A 26,574-nucleotide genomic window follows, 5' to 3' on the forward strand; every position below is an offset into this window, starting at 1 on the left:
GCCAGCATTGGGGCAGCGGCGGCGCGGGGGAAAAGCCCTGGAGGGTGCAGGGCTCCTGGCGCGGCATGGGGCACCCGGAGCGCCGGGGCAGCGCAGGGCTCTTGGAACTGCACGGGGCTGCTGGAGCACCGGGGCGGTGCGGGGAGGGAGGGAGAGAGCCGCGGCAGCCCCGAACTGCTGCGAGCCGCAGCAGCCCCAAGCCCCACCTCACCAGCCGGCGCTGGGGGCGGGTGGGAGTGCAGGGGCCTGCACATGGTGGGGGTGCCTGGGGCTGTGTTTAAAGGCTATGCCAATCTGTGAAAAATGTTTGCAAATTGAGCACCTGCCAATAATTCGTTACTTTGTTACACGCAGCGCAGCTCCTCACTGCAAAAAGAATTGTGAGCTGTGAGCCGAGCCGCAAGGGGAGGTGGTGCCACGGAGCGCTGAGCCGCGAGGGGGGGCGGGAGCGGGCAGCACCCGGTCAGTAGCAGCCGCGCAGGGAGAAAGGAAGCAGGCAGCGCCGTGCCGCCCCAAGCCGCCAACAGTCCCAAGCTGCGGGTGGACCTGAGCCGCCCTGAACCACTGCGAGCCGTGGCGGCCCTGAGCCGCCCTGAACTGCAGCAACCCCACGGTGTGAGCCGTGGCCACCCTGAGCCGCAGCTGCCCTGAGTCCTGTCTTGCCAGCCGGGGGCGGGTGGGAGTGCTGGGTCCCATGCACGGCGAGGGCGCTTGGGGCTGCATTTAAAGGTCGCACCAACCTGTGAAAAATGTTTGCAAATTGAGCACCTGCCAGTAAACTCCACGATCACGGGATTCTGTTACTAATTCGTTACTTAGTTGCGCACCGCATGGATCTTCGCGGCAAAAAAAAAGTGCACTTTATAGTCCGGTGCGCCTTATAGTTGTGAAATTACTGTACATATAACTTTTGGTGCGTGCGTGTATGTGTGTGTGTGTATACATGTACAGTAATTTCACGATTACAAGCCACACCTGATTATAAGCCACAGGTCCGGGTTGTCGGCAACACAAGCCGCACCAGATTATTAGCCGCATTTTTGTTTGCAGCGAAAATGTTTCATTGTGCAACCCTCACAAAGTTGCCAATCAGTAACACAATCGCGTGATCGCGGGGTTTACTGGCTCGGCCCTGCTCGGGGTGGCCACCAGGGAGCGGCCCCAGTCCCACTTGCCGCTGCCACCGGGAAGCAGGGGAGCGGCGTGCCCGGCCAGTGCCGCTGGGAGGAGGGAGAGGGGTGTGCCCAGGTGGTGCTGCTGCTGCGCCCCCCGGGGCCAGGTGGTGCTGCCACTGCATCACCACTGCCCTGTCGCCTGGGGCCAGGTGGGCTCCGGCTCAGCTCGGGGCTGCTGCTGGCTCAGACTTCTGGGTTGGGAAATTTCCAAAATTTGTTCATATATAAGCTGCTCCTGAACGTAAGCCGCACTTCCAGTTTGGGAACAAAATTTTAGTCAACATGGTGCGGCTTATAATCGTGAAATTACTGTATCTACAGATATACACAGACATATACTTTATTGTGTATATGTGTATTTATGTAAATTCACTGATTAGTATAGGATAGTTTTCTTCTTAACTTTTAGTATTTTGAAATTTAGCTGTGCCTTTAAGAACTCTAGACTAACTTTGGAGTTGTTAATTTAAGATATACACTGAAAAGGATTATATTAGCACTCAAATAACATGTAGCAGGAATTTTCCCAGACTTTTAAAGAATCAGTAAGAGTCCCTTTATATGCAACAACTGATTGATTCTTGTTTTCACTTTTCAGTTCCATCTTTTAGATTCCCTCTATTATTTCCAATACAATAGATTCCCCCAGGCTTTGACTGGGTAAGTAACCTTGGACAAGTGAGGGATGCACAGAAAGGCATCCAAATCCCCAGATGTGACATACTGATGCATTCTGTGTCATCACACACGGTAGGAACTCGGGAAATACTCACTGCAAGAGGCTACAGAGAGAACAATGTGCCGTGTTAGATAAATGTCTCATGCTGAATATGCAGCTGAACATTAGGTCACACAGCTTTACAAACCAATCACAAGGCATTGCAGACTTCTGTGATAGTTAAACAAAAAATTCTATTCATGGGCAAAAACAATGTTTTCCATCTTGTACCACAGGTGGCAGTGACCAGCAAACTCTGATATTCAGGGTGTCTCTTCTATGTGGTGAGTTCAGACTATCCATTTTGCTTTTTTATTATTAAATTCTTAAGATTTCCCTCAGATAAAGCAAATTTTTTCTCTCCAAAACTCCAAGAATCCTAGAAAGCTTGAGAGATCAGCAGTATCCCTTTTCCTACTTAGTATTTTCTCACCCATTCTACAGGGAAAAAAATTACAGCAATTCTCTCTGTCCATAATAGGAACTGATTCCATTCACCAAGGTCCTCTCAAAGAGCAATGATAGGACAGTTTTTATGCTGGACTTTTCAGCTGAGGAAGAAATTACCTTTCTCTAAAAATAAGACTACTGCCACTAGATCTGCCCTCCCATTCCTAGCTAACCAAGAGACAAATTCACAGCAGCTCTACATACAATTTATCATATATAATAAGGGCTCCACAGCACTAATTATGCTCTGATGAAAAAGTAATTAACATCTCCAAAGTAATGGAAATTGTCATCATCATCAAATCTACTGGACTTCATTGCTGTATTAATCTGTATTGCCACAGGTGGATCAGTAATCCTGGGTGTACAGAGAAATAGAGTGATAGCCCTAAAATTAGGGTAGTGCTAGATGATAAACTTAAGGAGTCAGCAATGTGCCGTGGTGTCCAGAAAGTCCAGCTGTATCCTGGGGTACACTGAGCAAGCACAGTCACCTGGTTTGAAAGAGGTGGTTGTCCCACTACATTCAGCATTCATGCAGCCTCACCTCAAGAACTGCATGCAGTTTTGAGCTCTACAGTGTAAGTAGGATATAAAATAATAGAATGTGTCCAAAGGAAGGCAAAAAAGATGGTGAAAGGATTACAGGGCATGATTTGTGAGGAGCAGAGGAGGGTATTAGGTTTGAGAGCTGCAGAAAGGGTGGTGCTGATCTCTGGTGCCTGGTGATAGGGTGCAAGGGAAAAGCTTAAAGCTGCATTGGGGAAGTTCAGAGAGGATAGAATAAAAAGTTCCTCAGAGAGATGGTGGTCAAGCACTGGAACTAGTTCTGCAGAGAGGGAAGGACTCATGGTCCCCAGTCTGTTGGTGTTCGAATTGTACATTCTATTCTATGACTACGGTCTCAGATCACAATAGCTTAACTAAAACACAGGTTTCATCAGCACTCTGATATCCACAGTTATCCCTCCTTAAATAGCATGGAAAACAAATGGAGGTTAATAACCTGAACTGAGTGAATTTAGAGCAGAGATGGACACAGAAGTTTAAATACATACTCACCCGACAATCCCGCTGTAGTGTCTTCATTAGTGCACTGTGTGTTTCAGAGTCAAAATATAACCCTTCATGCATATCTTGCAGGAAATCCAGGTCTTTGAATGTAGGGTTGGACTTCTCCCTCTCTTTCCTTGATGCTCTCCGTTTGTATGTAGAGCCTTTCAAGTCGTATGTGAAATGCATTTTCAAGGCTCGTGGCAAAACATTGTTCATGACAACAATCCTAATATTAATACCTCCTGACTGAACACAGTACAGCCCATAAAATTTGGGAAGAAGAGTCCTTGGATTCTGGTTCAGATTCTAAAACAAAAGAGATGTTTTTAAATGTATCTATTTTCAATGAGCTTCCAAGCTTAAGAAAGGGATTTTTTTTAACAGCAAAGGACATTAACAAACGTGAAGAAAAATGTGTATGTTTTCTTATTCAGCATAGTTTCTTTAACCAGTTAATTATCTTAACGGGTTTCTATTCCAGAAAGCTAGCATAGGCACTGCCTTTTTGCCAGGAGTTTGTAAGGGCCAAGAGCAGAGCATAACTACATTTATGTCAGGTTTCTCCATCTCACAGGAAAGAAGAGACTAGGCGAAACTTAAAAGCATCCCAAAGACTTAATTTATTTTTTTCTGACCTGAAAAACCTTTGCATTTTACCTGCTGGAAGGAATTTGGGCCAAAGGCAATTCTCATTATCTTGGCATGGATTCTGAAAACCAGAACCCCTCTCTGCATGAGGTTTTACACACCCAGAGTTAGTGCCAAATTACTAAGTTATTTCCAAAGGAGTGTGAGGTTGTAACAGGACCACAGCTGACCATCAAAACTGGAAAGTGTGAAATAATCAAAATTCTGCAATAGGCAAAATAAATTAGGTGGAAGAAGATAACAGAGATGAGAGAGAAAATCGTCCTTCTGAATACAACTCTTCTCAGTCTTTGGTATGAAAAAGAAAGAAGGGGAAAGGTTATTTCAAGCCTTACTAAATCACAGAAGAAGAAAGTTTCTTTCACAGAAATAATCATTGTGATTGAAGTTTTATACTTTGGAAGCCATTACATAGCAGTAAGAAAGTTCCCAGAATACATACTGGTCTTATATGTACTTGCAATAACTCAAACTTATGGATTATCACGATTAGGAACAACAATAAAGTACCTGCTACCATTGTCCTTTTTGATGTGTCAGTACACACTTTTTTTTTTTACGGACACAGTGAATCCATGTTACTTTAGTGCAATAATGACAACATTCCTCTTTTTAGTATAAGTGAGAGGGTAATTTTTCAAGTATTTACTTCAAAAGACAAAAGTAAGAAAAGAAAGTCACAGGTCTAATAACAGAAAGTCCCACATACCACCCAGAAGAACGTCTGTTCATATGTATGAGTGGCTTTTGTTTAAAAAAAAAAAAAAATCTTCCTTTTTAATCAGTGATTTTCCCTTCAGATGACACACAAAACCCAATACAATGGACTTAGAATTAGCCCTCAAAAAGTTCCATTTAAAAATTAAGTACTGAACAAATTACATGGATTAAAACATCTTTTACATCATTGCTTAAATACATGAGAAGTAGAAATTATAAGTAGTTGGAAACAAAAGGGAAACTGACCGGTCTAGTTTCTTTGTCCACTCTGAGTGAAATGCAGAGGGTATACAAACACAAAATGAAGAAAAAAACTGAATTAGAAATTTAGAAACCTTATTTTGTTACTAGCTTATTAGAAGCAAAGTTTGGTATCAAATTAGATTATAACATTCAGCTTGAATGCTAAAAGAGCACCAATTCTTATCTTAAATATATTATTGATTTATATATATGATTTCTGTTGGGGGTGTAGGGCATGAAGTAGAAAAGCAGGTAAAAATGTAAAAAATATTACAAAAATACAGATAAACCCAGTGAAATATTTCAAGACAAATGAAACTGAATCTTCAGAATTGTGACATGAAACAGGAGAAAAAGAGGTAAAATACACCCTTCAGTTACTTACCATATAATAACCTGGCAAAAGCTTCTGAAGAAACTCAGCTTCTTTGTGTTGAACTGTTTTGATGATGAATTCGTCACCACTAGTTACAAAAAATAAGGACCCACTGGCACCTGGGTTGGATAATTCAATTAAAGGTTCACTGCAGATTGAGTACTGGAAGAGACAAAAATTGCTTTTCACTGCCAATGCATGCATTACCCAAACATAAGTTTAATATGAAGAACTGCAGGTTCAAGTAGGCGCAAGAGAATAAGGTAGCAACACTACTGATGGCTGAAGTTTGGCAGGTCACTCTGCCCAGGCCATGCTGCACAACCATGGAAGAGCAGTTGGCAGCTGAGTATATGGTTTCTCTTCATGTCCCAAAGCAACAGGTGAATGTTCCTTCGGAGTGAAGCCAGTGGTTGACCTCAGAGGAGTTGATCTCCACGCTGGCAGCATAGCAAATTCTGAGTCAAAAACTTTGAGAAGACTTTTTCACTTCAACTGTTTTCTTTTCACATCCATTTTTTGAAAGAAACAGATACAAGATGGTAGAAAAATAAACTGGGAGGAGAGGTTTCTCATTACAGATACATATGCAAATCCTACTCTGTGCAGCTGGGATTGAAACTATTAGACTGATAAACTTGGTATAGCTATAGCTACTAAGTTTACTTACTAGTTTTTTAAATATTTTACTAGTTTTATGATTGAAAACTGCTTGAAATAGAAAAAAAACTTAATACCAGTAAGCTAGAAAAACTGGAATTTGAAGGACCACTATATTGCATATTTAGACAGGCTTCCTCTTCTACAGGACATGTAAAGAATTACAATCACATTAAGGAGGAAGAAGACACCAAAAACTACCCCTTACTAGAAGAACCGTACTCATATAGAGACTAATGTATATTTATTAGGTATTCAGCATTCCAAACTTCATTCAAATTAAATGGACAGTAGACATTAAGCTAAAAACCATAGAAAAATCTGTTTATATTAAACTTCAAAACAGAGATATCTGAAAATCTAATAAATATGTTCTTTTATGAGCACTGGAACTAAAGAAGTATGTTTCATATGGACTCAGGCCATTGCCTTAATGCATCTTCTTATCCTAGCTACCAGCTAAGGCTTACAATTTTTAACAGAATTTTGCATGATATATAAATATTTCCTCTCCCTTCTTCTCCTCAATTCCAATTAATACAAAATTAATACAAAATGCCTTTCTTATTAATCCTATAGTTGCAATCTTCTACAGACAGAATGGCCATGCCAGCCTATAACACTCCAAACCTCTAGACCAAATCATCAGCTGTACTGCAGCAACTGCAGTTTTCTTGCCAAAATATTTAAATCTTCATGAGTAACTGTCACTATAATAAACATTTGAATGCAATTATCCTAAACATTAAAGCTCAACAGAACAGGATAACATAAGCGTGAGACATTGACCTACACTCTGTGTTGGTCATTTTCCAGTGGTATGCATTTCTGTAAAAAAGTCCACCCACCAAATGCTGCTACACAAAGGGTCCAGCTAGTTTTTGACCTCTGAAGACAAATCAGAACCAAAACGTAACAAAATCCCCAAAAGCCTGACAACTGAGTATTTACGATCAAGAAGTTTCCCTGCACAATGACAGTACTCCACAACAATTTAATTCTACCAGCTGTTCAAATGTATTTACGCTTGTTATCCTGGGTGACTCCTACAGTGTGTATTCCTCCTTGGAATAGATGAAGCTTTAAATATTGAGCTTTGTCACTTCAAATTAGCAGTGTAAACTCAACATATGCTTGCTGTAATTTCTACTCCTCTTATTTTACTTCACATGCCCTTCAGCCACAGCTGAACAATCATTTACTACCTACCACATACCACTTGTGTGTTTTCCAGCGCCAAGAGTTAAAAAAGAAACTGCGACAAATTCTCTTTACTGGGAACTTCCCTCAGGGAATAGTCTTTTTGTACTTAAACTGACCGTCACAAATCTTATTCACAGTGTGCAGTCTTTGTATAAACGTTAATTTCTGCTACTGCAAAGGCTTCCTTAGATGGAAAATAATTTGAAGGTGATAGCAACTTTACTCTAGGAAGCACAGTCTTTTTAGCAGCTGGCAACACAACCCACATACTTCAGCTTTTGCCAAGTCCACAAAAAGAGGTAAGATAAATAACACATTACATAATGTAATGTCACCCATTATGTCCTTGTCTTTAAGCTGGAGAGGCATAGATTTGATGTATGGGTCACTCAGTGGTCACACTCTAAGAATTGTGGTCAATGGAAGAAAGAAATTCTTCACTCTAAGGATGGCGAGGTGCTGGAATGTGCGGTTGTAGATGAGAAGTTGTAGATGCCCCATCTCTAAAAGTGTTCAATGCCAGGCTGGATGGGTCTTTGAGCAACCTGGTCTAGGGTAAAAAGTGTCCCTGTCCTAAAGCTGAAATAAATAATCTTTATGCCCCTTCAAATCAAAACCATGCTATGACCATGATTTATAAAATTCCCAAACAACTTTATTTCCTTGCTACTACCATTTATAATTCAAATTAATTATATTTTTTTCTATATTTTTCTATATAATATTTCTATAAAATATCTATATATTTTTCTATATAACTATGAGGACTAGTAATATAAAATCTATACATAGCACTACAGAATTAAAATAAGACACCCACATTAAGACACCCACATGCAACTTAATAAAAGCAAAACCAGCCAACTTTTGCTTTCAGGCTTATTGTCCATACAGGAAGAAAACCCCATTACAGCACACTTGAACACAAGAGAAACAATTTATTAATAATAGTGGTATATTAATATTTGAAAACCATTTAATCAATTTTTCTTTTTTATTCGCCCAAGCCCTTTAAAATTCTTTTGGTTTTAAAGAAGCTGTTATAGATAATAGAACAAAAGTATTTTAAAACTCATTCAAAAAAGTGCACAATAAAACTCTGACATATAAAGTTGCTAATTTTTACCAGGACTCTATTTCCTGGGTGAACATTGGGCAAACATCTAGAAGAAGGGCAAGCATTTAGAAGACAATCCTGCTCAGCTTCACCCTACCCTTCCAAAAGCTGAACTACAGGAAAAATAAAATAGTTTATACTTGTCCTAGCAGTGTACAAAGTGGTTCCACCAAGTAAAGCTTGTTTTTACAATGTCTGCAATTTTTTTTCTTGTGTAAACTGAGCACTATGAAAGAATAAGTCTTCAATTTATGAAATAGATAAAACAAAGGAGACATTCTAAAATGCTTCATTTTTAGTCTGCTATCCATGTTCCTCCAAACTAGGCAGGAACATTTGCAGACCTCACTTTGTAATGAACTGCATAAGTAACATAAATCACACAAAAATACTTAATTAGAGCTGAATTGGTAAGTCACACCTACTGATCATAACTTCTCTAGAAAAATTACCTGAATGACATGGATGTTGCTCTTATCAATTAACAAAGCAGGTTTTTTATACAAATCATATCAAAGATAAAGAATTAAAATTTTTGTAAACATTAAAAATATTCACTAGTTATACACCCCTCCACACACAAAATTTGTTACTGATTAAAGGGCACCCTTAAAGGCACCCTTTAAAAATCCTTTTCTGCCACAATGAAACTAGCACGCTTTGTAATAATTTGTAATTCAAAGGAAAACTGCAGGCTCTTACCAAATAATCATCAGGCTTGATACCAAAAAGCTCTCTGAAATAACGGAAGGCAAGAGGTGCGTATGTCTTAAATCTGAAGTCAGGGTAATGATGAGCAGGGGTAAGATTGCTCCCTTCACTGGAAACAAAAACAAAACAAACTAAATCACTGAGCAATTATTAGCAGCTAGTTTCATCATAAAGCTGCCTAATGTGACTTCCTGCTCAGGAAAGAGCATAAATTTAGATAAATCTCTCTATCACCATTAACCATTAATAGAAATGTCTGTGAGAGACACTGCCAGCAAATTCCTTTTTCTCACCTGAAAGGAAATTACTTTTTTCACTACCTGTATGCATTTGCATAAAGATCATGTTTAAACATGAACAGGACAAAGTCTGCATTCCAGAAGTCCTGGGTAGAGAGTGACTACACTGAGTATTGAAACTCCGGTGTCAGGGTTGCTGTGCTCAAGATTGCTCCAACCACAGCATCTCCCACCAGCCCTTCTCTGTTTCTAAGCAGCAAATCCAGCAGGGCAGTTCCTCTGGTGGGCTCACTTTCCAGCTGTGGTGGAAAGTCATCTTCAGACACTCCAGGTGCCTCCTCTCTGATGCTGAATGTCCAGCAGACATGTGGCAGGTTAAAACTGCCCACAAGAACAAGAGCTGACAATCATGAAACTTCAACCATCTGATCGTAGAATAGCTCATACACCTCCTCATCCTGGATGGTCTATAACAAACTCCCACCAGGATATCTGCCTTTTCAGCCTTCCCCCAACTGCTACCCATAGGCACTGAACCTTCTCATCACTATTCTTGAGCTCTGTAATGCTCTTGAGCTCTTCCTAATGTACAGAGCCACCCCAACACCTCTCCGTCCTTGCCTGCTCCTTCTGAGGAGCTTCTACCCCTCCAGTGGAGCACACCAGTCGTACCACCATGCTCATGTAGTGGTGACTATGCCATGGCTTTCCTGCTATGCTGTGGCTTCTGTTTGTTACTGTACTCTTTAACTCTTTTCCTTGCTTTATATTTATAATCTCACTGAAATTTTAGCTTGAGTTACAAAAGTCTTGAGATTAATACTAGATATAAGGTAAAGGAAAAGGTCAGCAGCAAAATACTGCTAGATTTAAAAAAAAAAAATAAAACAAACACTATGGTTTTTCTATGCCCATGGATTCATTTATACAGAAACTGAGGTCTTTTAAACAGGAATAAAGTTCTACACTGTGATTTCAAAACAAACAAGAGCACCTTTTAGACCACATTTCGGTACTGAAATCAGCCAGATAGAAACTTCTAACACATTTTTGAGTATTGGGAAGCAGGCCTTTATTACAGAAAGCTGGTCACTCTGGTGATCTTTCTTCTCATCAAGGACCCTGAGAGTCATGTGAAGTTTTTATCATACTCATGGATTGTATATTCATTAACAATCCCTGCTTAGTTGACTCTGACATAATCATACCCGTTATCAGAAGTCCTTATATGATTCTTTGGGGTCCCTCTTCAATGTTCCTTGACCTCTGCTTTTGAGTAAGTGCAACATTATTATTTTGCACAACTTCTACTTTGCCAGCCTTGCAGAGCTGAGCTGGCATCCTGCTTGTGTTTTGCATGACTTCGGTTTGCCTAGGTTACATCCTTTATCTGTATCTCCAAGGTTGGGCTGTTGTGTTCTACTGTCCTTGATAAGAGTAAAATGCTGTTCTGTTTTACTATTCTTATCAGTTTGGCCAGTGTCGACTGGTTTGATAAAACAGAGAAACACAAAATCCAAGACTTGACAGAGTTGCTGAAATCAGCTTTTCCAACACTTCTTTATTCATGTATTGTAACTAAATTATTCAGTAATGCAGAATGTACCATTATGCTGGGCAAAAAGAATATCCAAAGGATATCAAAAATTTAAAAAGGCTACAAATTCATACAGATAAAAAGCAATAAATGTTAAGCAACATTCCTGAAAAAGAGAATTAAAATTAAATATAATGAAATAATTTAAGAGCTTTCATCCTGTACAATTAATACTTGCAATATGAACTTGCCACCTTTCATTAACAACAGTTTGATGACAGTACCCTACTCATCCCACCTAGGTACCCCTGCATGCATGCTGCCAAACCTCCACATAAACAAACTGTTTCAGTGACAGCAGGCAAATAAGCTTTCTGAGGCTCCAGAAATGCATAGCACTTCAGACTCCCGAACAGGAGATGCAAGGAGGAAAAAAACCAAACAAATTTCTGTCTCAAATGCACACATAAAAAGCTGCTTGTGAATGATCAATGATACATACAAAGAGCTATAGAATACTGCTGCTTCTTGAAGCGCTAAACCCTACAGGTAATAGTGAAGGTTGCCTGGTCCTAACGAACTCCTCTGATCACTTTATATTTACCGCAGTACAATTCCAAGATATCAAAATCACATCCACATATGTTTTATTGTTCTGTTTAGAGCTAAAAATGGAAATCAGTAGGATACAAGCTAAAGATGGTAGTGTTTCTTTACAGTTAAGATAGAATAAGGGTCTTTCATAAGGCATTTCAGCTGCTCAGAACACTGCCAAATTTGTCAGACATTAAATTTTATATAGCTGGTTATGACTTATTGAATTTTTGTCCAATATGAGGATGCCCCAGAGGCTGTATAGAAACCTATATAGTTTACCTTGGTGTCATATGTGTAAATGCATTTAATTGTCATAAGATGCAGAAAATAACAGAACAGTGTTCTCTACTGAAGTATCACAACTGTCAGGAAATATGACGTATCCAATTTTTTTAATGAAGTTCTGCATTTCAGTACTAAATATTTTTATAAATCTATGCTATGTCACATGCTATGACAATATGACAGTTCCGAGCCATTTCATAATTGCATGTGGAGTAAAGTGACCAACACCAGGTCAGCAGTGCACAGTAATGCATAGCAAGTGGAGATTTATTGTAAAACAGAGCAAATATTTTGGAACAGCTTCTACACAGAGGGCAATTCATGTATTTAGAGTACATCAGATACTTTATGACAGATATGAGTCAATTTCTCTATGCAGACAACTTTTCTTATTCTTTATGAAATCATCTTTAAAAAACATCTTCTGTTTGAGCTCTACAGAGTATTTTACTATACCCTACTGTTTCCATTAATTATATGAATTCGTTTCAGCTTCACTTCCTAACAGAATAGTTTACTGATCCCAACAGTAAGCTCTTCAGTAATTCATGAAGCAAGCTTGACAAATTTAAGATTTCTTGTTAGTACTCTGGAAAAGAGTTTTTAATGGTTTTTTGATGGTACTTTCAACAGAAAAAGCACCCTTACTTCCAGTAATTTCTTACAGTAATGGAAACCTTTCAAATTTCTTATCAATTTAAAGGTCATATGACAAGTATGAATTGAGTATGGCCTTGCTCTTGCCAGAAAAGGACAAATTCCACTGTACAGAATGCTTGATGTAAGTACATCCCTACCCTATTTAGAATTGTTCACATTCCACTCTATTACCTATTGCAAGAATGTATTCTGTGGTTTCTGTGGTTTCTCTCGACATTTTCTTGATGTATTTTACAGTTTCACTCTCGTGGGATTAAAGTGTATGTGCAAAGCACTACATATAATGATTTTTAATCAGTCTAGGGAGTTTCAAGGGGATGATTATGTCTTTGAAATTGAACAAGAAAAATGCCCAATGATCATTGACAAAAAGTTAAATCTGCAAAATGGTGCTTTGGACATAATAAGAAAGGGGGTAACCATGCAATTTCCCTCTCAGCTAGTTTAAGTACAGGTATACCAGAAAAACAAAGATAAAGACTTTTAAAATTAGCTCTGATTCTGGCAACCTTAAGGAATTCAAGTCTTTTGTATGAGCTATGACAACAAAATACAGGCTTTGGAAAGATTAGGAAGCAATTGTAACTTACAAAGTATTTTAATAACCTTAGCTGTTATACCACACAAAAGAAAAAGATTCGTAGGCAGACTAAAGAAGAGAGACTAATCTTAAAATGCAAGTTTGGTTTAATACTTAAACTGTGTTGTTTTTTTTAAATCAAGCACACCTAGAAATGAGAGTAAGTGCATCTTAGCCTGTCTCTTTGTAAATGCTGAGAGAGTATTAAAGCATAGGTGGTGCAATATCAAATTAAAAGTGAAGTAAAACTAATTACATTTTTAATGGCTAACCCCATGGCTGTAAAAATTTGCTTAACAAGACACCCAGACACACTTCTTGGCAGCTGTTCTTTGTTATGGCCTCACCCTGGTAGGATGTGCTCAGGAGATACCACACCTATCTGAAGGGGCAGAGAAAGCCAGCTGCATATCTTAGTAGCGAGCCTTTGTCACTGAGGATTGTTCAAAGGTTCTGATGGAGCTGTTATAAAAAGAATTAGTCTGTAGTTGTGACCCCATGTATAACTTTTTTGTGTGTACTGTAAAAAGAACTGAAGAAGAGCAACACTTCAGTTCTTTCAGTGGAAGCAATTCTTTATGTAAATGTCTAAAGCTAAATGCTCCATACATTAAAAACTAAGATTATCTAATTGCAGTTTCATTGCTCTTGAATACAGATGCTTTTAAAAAATTCATCAAAATGTGTTTCAGCTCTAAAAACTGTATCAAACAAATAGATGCTGCAGGTCAGGTAGTGCTTTGGTATGTTCCTTTCCTGTATGTAATTTCAGGAAAGCATTCCTTCACTTCCCACATGAATTAGGGGGGTATCGTGTTTATCTGTACAAATAGGTATGTCTGTGTTTTCTTCATACTATGGGTTAAAGTCCAGTGGTAATACCGTATTGTCTCACTTACATTTTCCTAAACTTTCAGTTACCAAACGCTATTCTAAGCAGCTCCCTTCAAGTCAGCCCTGAAATACAGCTAGGAATAGACAAGTCAAATCAATCACATCTATGTAACAGCTGAATACAGAACCATTTATTTACAATTCCAAAGATATGATTATTTCATAACCAACTGGAAATGCTATTAAAATACAGGATCTCAGAGTACTTGAAAAGTAGTGTAAGCAGTCTACATAACCATACGGCTATCTGGGCTGTATCAGAGGCTTACAAATAATTTGTTGGTAACAGAAGTAGCTGAGTCCAGCAGTTCATACCACACTTTGCTCTTATTGCCAAAGTATTCCCATTTCTAATATTTGTTTTTCATTCTCCTCTCTGTGTTATCACTCAACTCACAAACTATAAAAACCCCGTCAGAACTTGAGTAATTCTGTGTATCTCTGCAACCAAAGCACCAAGGAAGAGCAGCAGCACTTTATCAGTCCTCAAAAACATACTAGAAAGCAGTACACTTTTAAATGTAGGATAGAACCCAGACTGGCCAAGTAAAATTTTTCCTTTCTTAGTACTTTTGACTACAGTAATTTCACGAATACAAGCCGCACCAATTTGACTAAAGATTTTGCTCCTAAACCGGAAATGCGGCTAATAATCAGGAGCGGCTAATACAACCTCAGAAGTTCCTGCCAGAGTGCTGAGCCGAGCAGCTGCAAAGTCGGCATTTTGCGATTGTTACAAATCGCTACTTTGTTGCACCGCGGGTAGAGCCTGGTTCCCTGTAGGCAGCACGGGGGGCGGGGAGAGAGGCGGGAGAGCTCTCTTTCCTCCTCTGCCACAGCCCAGGGGAGAGACGGGGGGGACCCGGGCCGCCCCTACCGCGGCCCGGGGAGTGGGGGGGAAGCCCGTGCCGCCATTGCTGCGGCCCGGGAAGGGGGGGGGAAGCCGGCGCCGCCATTGCTGCGGCCCGGGGAGGGGGGGGGAAGCCGGCGCCGCCATTGCTGCGGCCCGGGGAGGGGGGGGGAAGCCGGCGCCGCCATTGCTGCGGCCCGGGGAGGAGGGGGGAAGCCGGCGCCGCCATTGCTGCGGCCCGGGGAGGAGGGGGGAAGCCGGCGCCGCCATTGCTGCGGCCCGGGGAGGAGGGGGGAAGCCGGCGCCGCCATTGCTGCGGCCCGGGGACGGGGGGGGAAGCGGCCGCCGCCATTGCTGCGGCTCGGGGAGCCGACAGGAGCCCCGCGCAAGCCATTGCTGCGGCCCGGGGAGCCGACGGGAGCCCCGCGCAGCCATTGCCGCGGCTCGGGGAGCCGACGGGGTGCTTCGTCCCCGCCCGCCGCCGCCCCGGCAGGAGCGGGGAAACTCCGTCCCTGCCCGCCGCCGGCGCCACGGGCGCGGGAAAGCTCCCTCCCCGCCCGCCGCCGCTGCCGTAGGAGCAGGGGAAGCTCCGTCCCTGCCTGCCACCGCAGGGCAGCGCCGACCCGGGGTGACCGAGCCCAGGGGCAGCGCCGGCCGGCCCCGAGCTGCAGCACCGGGCTGGCCCACCTGGCCCCGTCAGCGGCCCCTAGCGGGCCGAGCCTGCACAGCCTTAGCTCAGCCAGTAAACCCCGCCCTGCCGTGGCTCTGTTACTAATTGCACGCGGGTCCTCGCTGCGAACGACAGAGCGGCTTATATTCGTGTGCGGCTTATCTATGGACAAAAACCAAAATATTTGCCAACACCCAGAGATGCGGCTTATAGTCAGTGCGGCTTGTATTCGTGAATTTACTGTACTTATTTGGGCTGCTATTCAAACACTGTCACAATACAATGGTAAGATACTGCCTTTAAAGAGCAGAAAGATTATTAATGAATAATCTTTCATTAGCATCACAAGAAGACAATATGTAAATTGTTCAGTATATAGACTTTAGCTGCAGAGTGTAAAGGTCATAGCACCTAACACACTTCCCAGATCAATTACAAGCCATAGCAACTGTTCTCAATATGCAGGGTCTAGACTCTGCAGTAAAAGTGTATTAGCAAGGGAAGTGCGTAAGATTGACTAACAGCTTGCTGCAAAAAAGGCCAAACTCAACAGCTGTGCTTAGAAACAGTCTCCATCTAATAAAACAAAAGAATGCAGGCTGAAACATACCATCTTGCTTGAAACATTCTACATTTCTGAACCTTTGTAGCCAAAACTAGTTGATATAATGGAGCAGCTTCTGTTTGGCTTCTCAGTCACCACAGAAAATGCACCTTCTTCTGTGTCCGCTAGAAGAACTTAAAAAGCTGCCTACACCACTGCCGACTTACAAGCAGCTGCACAGCCCCATGGTCCCGTGACCAGTTTGAGCCACCACTGCCTGCCAGAGCTAGGCTTGCAGATGAGCAACGAGCCATTCTAACCAAGGCCATCTCACTGTGAGCCAGCACCACAGCCAAGTCAAGTCAAAGGGCTGACAAAATATTGCTGAAGCCACACTGTACAAAACAACTAAGTGGAAGCGAGTTGTGTCACCAGGAACTGCTTCCAACCAAGGAAGACAGACACATATGTCCCACACAGCTAGTCCCAGGACAGAGTATAGAGAACACGTGCAGGATGAACAATCTTTCCGCTGAACCCTTCAACCACCGTTGCAGCAGCACCAACATCAGGTAAGCACCTCTGTTTCTGGATTTCCAAACCAGAGTTGAAAAGCCAAAAAAAGAAGTTACAGTAGTTTCACGAATACAAGCCGCACGGATTATAAGCCGCACTTCCGGTGCCTCGACAATGTTGCTGTCTTTGTCAATAGATAAGCCGCACCCCGAATATTAGCCGCACTTTCGTTCGTCGCGAGAATCCGTGCGCAGCTTTCACAAATTGGCCAATTAGTAACAGGATCGCGGCATAGCGGGCTTTACTGGCTCGGGGCGGGGCCAGGAAGGCTCGGCCCGCTCATGGTTGCCGACGGGGCCGGGTGGCCCAGCTCAGCGCCACGGCTCGGCGGGGCTGGCCGGGTGGTGCTGCCGCCGCCGCCGGGCTCGCTGGCCCCCCTCTCTCGTCAGCACCACCCCGCGCTGCGTTCGCTTGCCTGGCTGGCAGGGCGGCCGGTAGGGCTGCCGCCGCCACCGGGCTCGCTGGCCCCCCTCTCCCGTCAGCACCGCCCCGCTGCCGCGTTCGCTTGCCCTGCCGGCGGGCTGCCGCCGCCGCCGCCGGGCTCGCCGCCCGCCCCGCGCCGCGTTCGCTCGCCCGGCCGGCGGGCTGCCGCCGCTGCCGCCGGGCTCGCCGCCCGCCCCGCGCCGCGTTCGCTCGCCTGGCCGGCAGGGCTGCCGTTGCCGCCTCCGCGCTCGCCGGCCGCCCCCTCCCGTCTGCACCGCCGCCGCGTTTCCTCGCCCTGGCCGGCGCTGTAGGCCCCCGCACCGCCGGGCTCCCCCACGCTGCTGGCCCCGATTCTGCTGGGCTTCCCCCGCTGCCAGGCAGCCCCACCCACCGGCCTTCCTGCTTCTGCCATGCTCCCCTGCACTGCTAGCCCCACTTCTCCCGGGCTCCCCCGCCCTGCTGGCCCGGGTTCTGCCTCCCCCCCTGCCCCGCCCTGCTGGCCCAGGCTCTGCCGCCCGCCCCCCACACTGCTGGCCCCGCCTCTGCCAGGCTTTCCCACCTCTGCCGGGGCCGGCCGGGCTCCAGCTTGGCTTGGGGCTGCCGCGGGCTCTCACTTCCGTGTTGGCAGCTTTTAGAATTTTGTTAATGTATTAGCCGCCCCGGAATATTGGCCGCACTTCCGGGTTTCCACCAAAATTTTGGTCAAATTGGTGCGGCTTGTATTCGTGAAATTACTGTACTTAAGAGTGATTTCTCTTGTGGTTTCACTCTATTCAGTGAGTAGGGTGCAGACTTCAGACGTACCTTCAGAATCAAGTAGGTCAGTGAAGGGTGCATTTTTTTCTCCATCCTAGAAGCAAATTTGCATAGTACCATTTTAACTCTATCTGGATGATGGTTCTCAATGGTTCTCATTATAGCAGCTTCCAGTAGTACCTCATTTTCCAAAAACAACATGTTCTACAAACTCCTGGGGAGCTTGAAGAAAAAGGGGTGAAAGGCCCTCCACCACTACAATGCGCAAATGAAGGCAAGCACCTTTGCAATTCAAATCCACCCCACTGTACAGAGACACCTGTACTTCACTCAAAGTCACTTCCAGAAATAAACATGTAAATTAATCTGGCCTAATTCTAACCAATTTAACACAGTTACAGAGTAACTCTGGACCAGGAACAACCTGCAATCCAGTGAGTTACTTCTGATTTAGATCAGTAGCTCCCACAATATGCAGAGCAGTTATGTTCAGATCTGACCTTATCACTTTTTTCCCCTGGCATTTTTCTCCCTTCTTAATGAATCCTAAATGCTTCAGTATGACTGCTGAAGCAGAGATACAGGTTGAAGTTTATTTCAGGATCTGAGAGGTATGCAAAAACTATCCTCCTCAATGAATAAAATTCATAAAGAAGTGTTAAAACTATTTTCTCCTAACTATAAAAGGGCAGATATAATGCTCTTCTGCTCACTGGTGCACAGGCCACATTCTATTTCTACCAGCTTAGGTCTACCTTACCCCTGCCATCCTAACAATGCCCCTTTGCTGTCAAAGAAGCAGGTGTGCCTATGACTGAAAAACAGTCTTCTCACCTCTGCCAGACACAGGTACGGCAGGGAAAACATTGGAGGAAAATGGAGGAGGACATCATGTGAAGAGGCAGGTTGCTGTGAGGTTGCCAAAATGAAGGGGAAGTTCAGCTGACAACCTGTTCGAAGTTGCAGATGAATTATTTGTACCCAAAGCAAGTGGAAAAGTACTGTGCCTTGCTGGGTAAGCACATTTCAGCTCCACTGTTGCTGCACTGTTAGGTTCTCCTTCAGCTGAAAACTTCTGCAAAAGGTTTACTCAACTTCAGGTTGGCTCCAGGGTACTTCCAGGTAGACGTCAACCCACTTCACCTGCTGGTGTAACTAATTTCCACTAATTGCTTCAACCCAGATCAATACAAAGGGAACAAAAAAAGTCATTACAGTAATTACTTTTAACAATGCTGCCATCACATGTAGGCACCCCCCAAGGAAAAAGTGAAGAGCACCTGAGGTGCACCTTGGCAGTGCAGGCCCAGGTGTAAAGAATGTGCAACCTTTGCTTTTTACTTCAAACATGGGTAATGAAGTTACCTATTTACATGACAGGACCAATCCACATAATACATCATGAAACAACATCCCAATACTCTGAACCAGCAAGAAAGAATCTCATATCTCTTTTGTGCACTCCCAAAGTATTACAATTTATGCATAGTAATACATTTCTGGTTGAATTTTTTTAGATAAATAAAAGTGGATATTACACTGAGACACAGCAAGGATTTGAAATTTGACATTTCTGTGCATCAGTATAAGAAATCAAGTGTTGTTTGAAGTGATTGCTGCAGACAGCCAACTTTTAGTTCCATAGACAACGTTGTCAACAAGTGCTCTTTATGGAGCAGCTCTTCGTTACAGTCAACATGTCTCACTATGCTATATACTGCTTACTACCTAGCTATGCCAAAAAAAAAACCAACAAACCCAAACCTACACTGCATTGGTCATTACTTTAATTTGTCTAATTTTCCTCAAAATATTTATTTTTTATAGGAAACAGTCTGGAAAGGTACCACTAAAACTTTTCTATTAAATTTTACATTAGTGTAATCAGTCTCATCCTTCTGCCTTTTGTTTTTGTTTTAAGCCAGAAGGGATGTCTCCTGGCTTTTTCTTAATATCAATACCAAACAAAGAAATCTCATTTCTGTGTGTATATGCATGCGAATCTCACAGGAAAAAAGCCACATGAAATGCTATGGACTACAAATCATTTTATTTTACTTATTCCTTTAAAACTATGTCTAAAAAGAAAGAATAATTTTCTTTCTCAAGCCATGTTATGTAATAAAACAGTTTTAGCATGTAGGTTTTCTTTTTCGTTTTCATGAACAAAGCTGATATATCACAGAAGTCTCTATCACTGTCATAGGCAGACATTTTTCTCATCAATAAAACTTTTGTTACCTAATATGAAATTTCACACCTGTGAGTTGAATATTTTAACCAACATTTTGTGTATAAAACACATGCATATGGTTAGCTTCTCTATATCAACCTAATCTACAAGAGGAAGACTACTAACCAGTGTACAAACCCTATCATTAACACCAAAATAAGGATATGAATACCCTCAACTATTAGGAACTAATGTAAAGGCTTTATTTCACATAAGATTTTTTTTTCCTTAAGGATATATTACTTCAATAAAAATCAAGGAAATTTACATGAAGAAATGCAAAAACTTCAAGTATCTGCAATAATTTGGTAGACTGTTAATTTAACTCAGTTTAGTGACACCAGTAAATACTAAGTACAGTAAATTCACGAATACAAGCCGCACGGAGTATAACCCGCATAGCCGGTGTGTTGGCAACATTGATGTCTTTGTCAATAAATAAGCCGCACCCGGAACATTAGCCGCACTTTAGTTCGCCGCGAACTTTCACAAAGTCGTCATTTAGTAACACAATCGCGGGATCGCCGGGGCTTACTGGCTTACTGCCGACCTCAGAAACATTGTTTCCAAGTGAAAAAAGACACACCCTTTATTTACAAGCCGAAAAAGACAGGAACAATAGTGTGGTCATTTTGCGAGCATTCCCAATGGATCCGCATTGCCTTTTAAACAGCCACTCAGCCGCGCGGGCAGGCAGCCGAGCACCGAGCGGAGCCACATCTCCGTTCTGGCACAGGAGCGGCTGCTGTAGCCCTCGCGGCCCCGCGGGCCGAGCGGCCGCTCTGGCCCTCGCGGCCCCGCGGGCCGAGTGGCCGCTCTGGCCCTCTCCCTGTGGGCTGAGCGGCTCCCCCAGCCCTCTCCCTGCGAGCCCAGCCAGCCCCGCAGCTGCACAAGACTGAAAACACTTTAAAAAGTACAGAGAAATATCACACACTTTTATCGAACTGCCGAGGTAACTCACCCCAATAACAACCCCTGCCCCTCAGTAACGCTGCCATCCACAGGCAGGCAATAAGCTGTTCTCTGATTGGTTCATCGTCGGAACAATGGGAAACCATGGATTTCAAACTGTTTCGGCTCGGGACTGGACTGGTATGATACTAGGTAAGGGCAGATATCACATTTTTGTTCATAAATTAGCCGCATCCAAATATTAGCCGCACTTCCGGGTTTCCACCAAAATTTTTGTCTATTTGCTGCGGCTTGTATTAGTGAAATTACTGTACTATAAATTATTTGAAACAGCTTATGAAGTAGCATTCAAACTGCACATGAACAAAACTTTGAAAAACTGATAGAAATCAATCCTAAATCCAGGAAAGATTACATTGATAGTCCTTACGGAAATGACTGTATTTAGCACTTTTGAAAACCCAGAAAACACTCAACAGATTAAGTCGTCCTGGTTTTGAAATACATTTCTCCTAAACCTTCTTCATCTCTTGTTAGCATATGTAACTTGGAAAGGGTACATAGCACTGTACTTCATCTTCTGAACACCAAAAATCAGTAAGACCTTGACTTCACTTATCAGCACAACAGTATTGTTACAATTTCTATACCATCAACTTGTCAGTGATATAAGCTGAGGTGGCAAAGCAGTAAAGGTGCACAACCTGTAATCAGCATAGCTTAGAGAAGCTGAGTGTCGTCACAGACTAGAGCCCTGGATAGAATTTTATAGTGTAAATTTAAGGCAATGCTGTAGTATAAATTTTTATATTATACTTAAAATGGCAGGACTTGAATTTTCATAATTTTTTAAAACCCTCAACAAAAAATCAAGTATTATTTTCAGAAACTAATATACAACTAATCAAATGTGAACGGCAGATCCACAAATCACTTCAAAATAAAATTGACAGCTCCTTTAATTGAAAGCATCAAAATTACTTTCCCTCTCTAGAAATGGTATGTCTCAGATCTTCAGATGAAGTGTGACCTTTCCAATTCTCTCCCTATCTTCATTTTCAATGACAACATGAAGAACAGGTAATTTTCAAGTTTCATATGTCATATGCTACCACAATTTTGATAGAACTGGAAAACAAATCTGGTTGAAAATACCTAGTTAAGAGTTTAATCATGAAATGTTATTGAAGAAAAATCCAATATGCTTGCTCTTACCTTGGTAGAAAGACACTTTCCACTACATAGAAGTCTTGCATAAGAACATCTCTGTCTGGTTTTGATGTAAGATTTCCTACTGTGTATCCTATTCCCAACTGGATAGCACCTTTAATAGCCGAGGATGCAGTCTGTGTAGAAAGTCAGAATTCAAGCATCAGTTTGCTAAAAGCAGATTTCTGTTCTTTATCAGTAATATTACAGCTAAACACTTTGCTCATTTTCATAATAACAACATCCCTTTACATCCCTCAGTGAAATTACCTCAGTGAAATAACTGATTTTAAATAAAAATATTTAAAAGAATCACCAGATACAAAATGAAACTTTTCAAGTTGCCCAAATAATTTAGACATGGAGTTCTAACTTAGCACAGAATCACTGAATAGCAGGGTGGAAAGGATCTCAAGAGGTTCAACCTTTCTTGACAAAAGCATGATCTAGACAAGATGGCCAAGCACCTAGTCATGCAAGCCTCAAAAATGCCTCACTCACATTGGGGAATCCACCAATTCTAGTAATATTATTCCACTGATTGTTTACACTGTGAAATATTTCCACTTGTGTTCAAGCAGAATATTCCCAAGAGTAACTTTAACCCATTATCCCTGATATTTTCCATGTGATACCTTGCAAAAATAGAGTCTCTATCTTCTTTGTAACCACTGTTACTATTTCAAGTACTGTAACATGGTGATAAGTTTCCCCTCAACCTTCATTTCTCAAGGTTGAACAAACCCAGCTCTCTCAGCCTTTCCTCATATGTCAGGTTTTTGATCACCTTTGATGATCTCTGTGGCCCTTCTTTCCACCCTCTCCAGCCTGTCCATATCTTTTTTGTATAGTAGAGACCAAAAATAACAACATTATTCCAGGTGTGGCCTGACAAACAACAAAAACAGGATAATCTCTGCTGCTGATGCCCCTGTTGACGCAGCCCAAGACCCCACTGGGCTCCTTTGCTCTAGCAGCACACTGCTCACTCATATTGAGCTTGTTGCTCACTGGGCCTCCCTGGTCCCTTTCCACAGAGCTGCTCCCCAGCCTTGAGATCCCAGCTGTGCTGCACTCCTGGATTTGTTTCCCAGGTGTAAGAACCTACACTTGCCCTAGTTGAACTTCAGGTAATTCTTCTTTGCCCACTCTTCCAGTCTACACAGGCTCTCCCTTCCAAAGTGTTCACTTGATCCCTGAGTGACTGTGAGTGCTCTGGATGACCACTTATGAAGACATGACACAGCCTAGGGCCCAACACTAATCACTGGGGGACCCCACTTGTGGCAGGTTGCCAGTTGGAAAAGGAGCCATTTACCCCACTCTGGGGGCTGCCTGTGGTCAGTTCCCCACCCTCTGCACAGGCAGCTTGTCCAGACTGTTACACACCAGCTTCACCAGGAGGCTGTGCAAGACTGCAGAGAAACCCTTGGAGAAACACAAGGCAGACACTGTCCATGGTTTGTCCCACACCAACCAAGCAGGTTACTTTGCTGTAGAAGGTTTGTCAAGCACAACTTGGCCTGGGTGAACCTGTGCTGGCTTTTCCTAATCATGTGCTTATCTGATTTGTGATGGCTCCTAGGAGGATTCTTTCCATAACATTTTCCTTTGCCTTAGTATTAACCTTCAGAGGGCACAACCAGACCCAAACTCCACAATATTGTGGTCACTGCAGACAAAGCCATCACTAAGCAAGATATTACAAAGCTGGTTTCCTTGATTAGTGAGTAGCAAGTCCAGCTGTGCCTCCTTCCTGGTTAGGACATCTAACATTTGTAGGAGGAAGCAGTCCTGTATGCATTCCAGGAACTTGGCAGATGTTGTGACCTGCCGTATTGCTCTACCAAGAATGTTTGGATAGCTGAAGTCACCTAAAAGACCCAGAATCTGTTATCCAAAGGTTGCTTAAGCAACCCTGATTAAGTGTTTCTTTGCCCTTTTCATCTTGGTGTGGAGATCATAGCAGATGCCTAATCTAAGAACCCCCTTGGGGATGTCCCTTCTTATCTTGACCCAGAGGCATTTGATAGAGCTTCCACAGTCACTGTGGTTTCTGTATGTTCGTGATTCACTTTTAACCCAGAGCGCAACTCTTCCTCCTCTACTTTCCTGCATGTCTTGAGAAAACTTATAACCATCATTTGTGATCCTCTTAAGACATTTGCAATCTGAGAGGCCACTCAGATTGCTTCAGGATTGTGAAGCATGCATTATATTCTGGAAAAAAACATTCACAAATTCCAGGTGATTGTACATTCATGCCAAGGCATCACAATGCAAGCTTATTGCTTAAATGGTGATTCTAGATGCAAATAAACGTATTTATTACATTCTGCCTAAGAGTCAGTGCAAGAGGCCCATTCACTGTGGGGAATCCAGAGAAAAATGAAATGGGAGAAGCAAAATCTCTCCATAAAAATCTACCCTTAAAAAGTGCAACAATTAAATTCAACAGCCAGAGCTTGCAGGACACAGGTGGCTTCAAAACAACAGCATGAAATTTTGGTTCTATATATGTGTAGATTGAGACCATCTCTGAAACTTTCCTGTGCTGAATAGACAAACATGCAGTATGAATTTTAAAAAAAAAAAAAAGCAGAAGTGAGTCAAAAATCAGAAACTAATCAAGAAAGAGGTTTTTAAGGAAACAGGGAAGGAATGAACAGGAGTGAAGGAGTTGGGCAGGGGAAGAATGCTATGAGGAAGGGAGTATCATGCCTTGCAAGTTTTGAAGACAGTTTGAGGACAAAATGTTTGGACCCTTTTTTCAGGTTTTACCTCCTACCTACCAAACAAGTAAGAGACTAAGAACAAAGCAAGAACACCAGAGGTTTCATGATCAGAACCACTTCAGCACTTGAACAGAACCATTTCAGGAATGGAAATTACATAAGTGGTTAAAGTACACAAAGCTACTCTTGTTATAGTTCTTGGAACAGCATATACTAGATGGCTGCTTATTTTTAGAAAAGAAAAGACAGAGACATGTAGCTCTTAAATAATTAAGACTGCACACCAAGTAGAACTTATACTTGCATAAGAGTTTAGAACCAGTGATTTGGTGGGAACAAACAATACTCCATTCTGAAAGTGCTACTCTGACTAGTAAAAAGATTTGTCTTTGTGTCGTAAGAAGAGTCACATTTTTCTTTACTTGAATGGTTTCTATTCATGAATGATTAATGCCCAACAAAAGCTGTAATTATGTAACTTCGATCAAACAAATACGCATACAAATAGTTTCTGCTTCATTGCTGGATACCCATCTTGTTCACTGCCACAGCGAGTATGTCTGTAGTACAGTACAACAGCGGACATGCCATTCCACATAAACCCTGACAAAACCCACCAAACTTCAAAAACACCCAAGATAAGTAACAGAGCAATGTGATTTCAAAAGAAACCTCTTGATCTTTCAAGTTCATAAAAATATCTGTAGTACTTTTTTTTAATTCCAAAAACCTACAGACTAGTAGTTTCTGAAAGGCAGAGGGTAAGGTCTTCTACTACAATGATACAGACCTTTCCTGCAAGGTTACTTTCTTGTTAATTTCCACTCATATTCAAGAGTGTCATTAGTAACCACCCATCATTTTTGAAGCAACCACAGAAGTTGGTTTAGCAGAAAAGTAATGTTATAAAATAATTCAGAATACTTTAACAAGTGCTTTCAAACAAATTGAGAGCCACTACAGTATGCTGAAGACAACTGCTGGCCCAAAGTCCACTCTTTGTCAATCACCACTAACACCAAGGCTGTATGCCCTCAGCAACTGACAGACTGTTTTCACAATCTGTAAAATAAAAACAAAACAACCCTTGGAATTAGTCTTTAAAATATCACTTGTCATAATTATTTATATTATTATTAATAATAATGTTATTATCATCATTAAATCCAAGGAAAAGATAAAGAAGCTGCTTAAGAAGCATTAGGGGAAATGTTCTTGAAACATCCATTTTATTACCACAAAAATATATATATTGGAAACCGAAAATGCAACTGGAAAAATGCAAGTCTCTTGTGAATTTTCCTTACTTGGGCACCTATTTTAATGCCCATGAAGGCAGTAAAATCTAGTTTAAAACCTAAGCCCCTTATTTATTACAATTTATCTTGAATACTCTCCTGCTGCAAAGCAAGCAATAAAATTCATCAACTTTCTGTACCATGTTTTTTTTCAGTCTTTTAGAGACTGAAATAAATTTTTCTTCCTATTAGCCTCATGAAGAGGTACAGAAAATGGCCCTGAGACCACTTTTTAGCTGTAACCATAAAGCTTACAGTGCACAGTGACAGTACAGTGACTCCCAGATAATTTACTCTGTTATTAACCTTCTGAAGCTCAAGAAATATCAAGGGATGAGAATAACCAGCAGAAGAAACATGGCAATAAATTTTAGACTATGAAATGATTGAATTTGTAGCAAATGGTGTACACTATGACAACTGTCTTTGTTACACAAAGGGCACAAAGTGAAACTTCTCCCATTCTCCTCTTGCTATTTAGGATATCGCTATCTACTGC

General features: G+C 42.0%; 1 protein-coding gene across 6 annotated transcripts in view; it reads right to left on the reverse strand.

The window, feature by feature from the left end:
* Positions 1-26,574, reverse strand: part of PIP5K1B (phosphatidylinositol-4-phosphate 5-kinase type 1 beta) — a 103,600-nt gene that overhangs the window by 35,542 nt on the left and 41,484 nt on the right. For all 6 annotated transcript variants that reach the window (XM_033086364.1, XM_033086366.1, XM_033086367.1 and 3 more), the window contains exons 6-9: positions 22,049-22,179; positions 9,069-9,186; positions 5,396-5,548; positions 3,406-3,705 (exon numbers count right to left, since the gene is read on the reverse strand). In XM_033086364.1, the coding sequence (XP_032942255.1) occupies positions 3,406-3,705; positions 5,396-5,548; positions 9,069-9,186; positions 22,049-22,179 (702 nt within the window). The remainder of the gene's footprint in view (positions 1-3,405; positions 3,706-5,395; positions 5,549-9,068; positions 9,187-22,048; positions 22,180-26,574) is intronic.

The sequence above is a fragment of the Catharus ustulatus genome, chromosome Z (assembly GCF_009819885.2).
Source record: "Catharus ustulatus isolate bCatUst1 chromosome Z, bCatUst1.pri.v2, whole genome shotgun sequence".
In the NCBI taxonomy this organism is placed as follows: domain Eukaryota; kingdom Metazoa; phylum Chordata; class Aves; order Passeriformes; family Turdidae; genus Catharus; species Catharus ustulatus.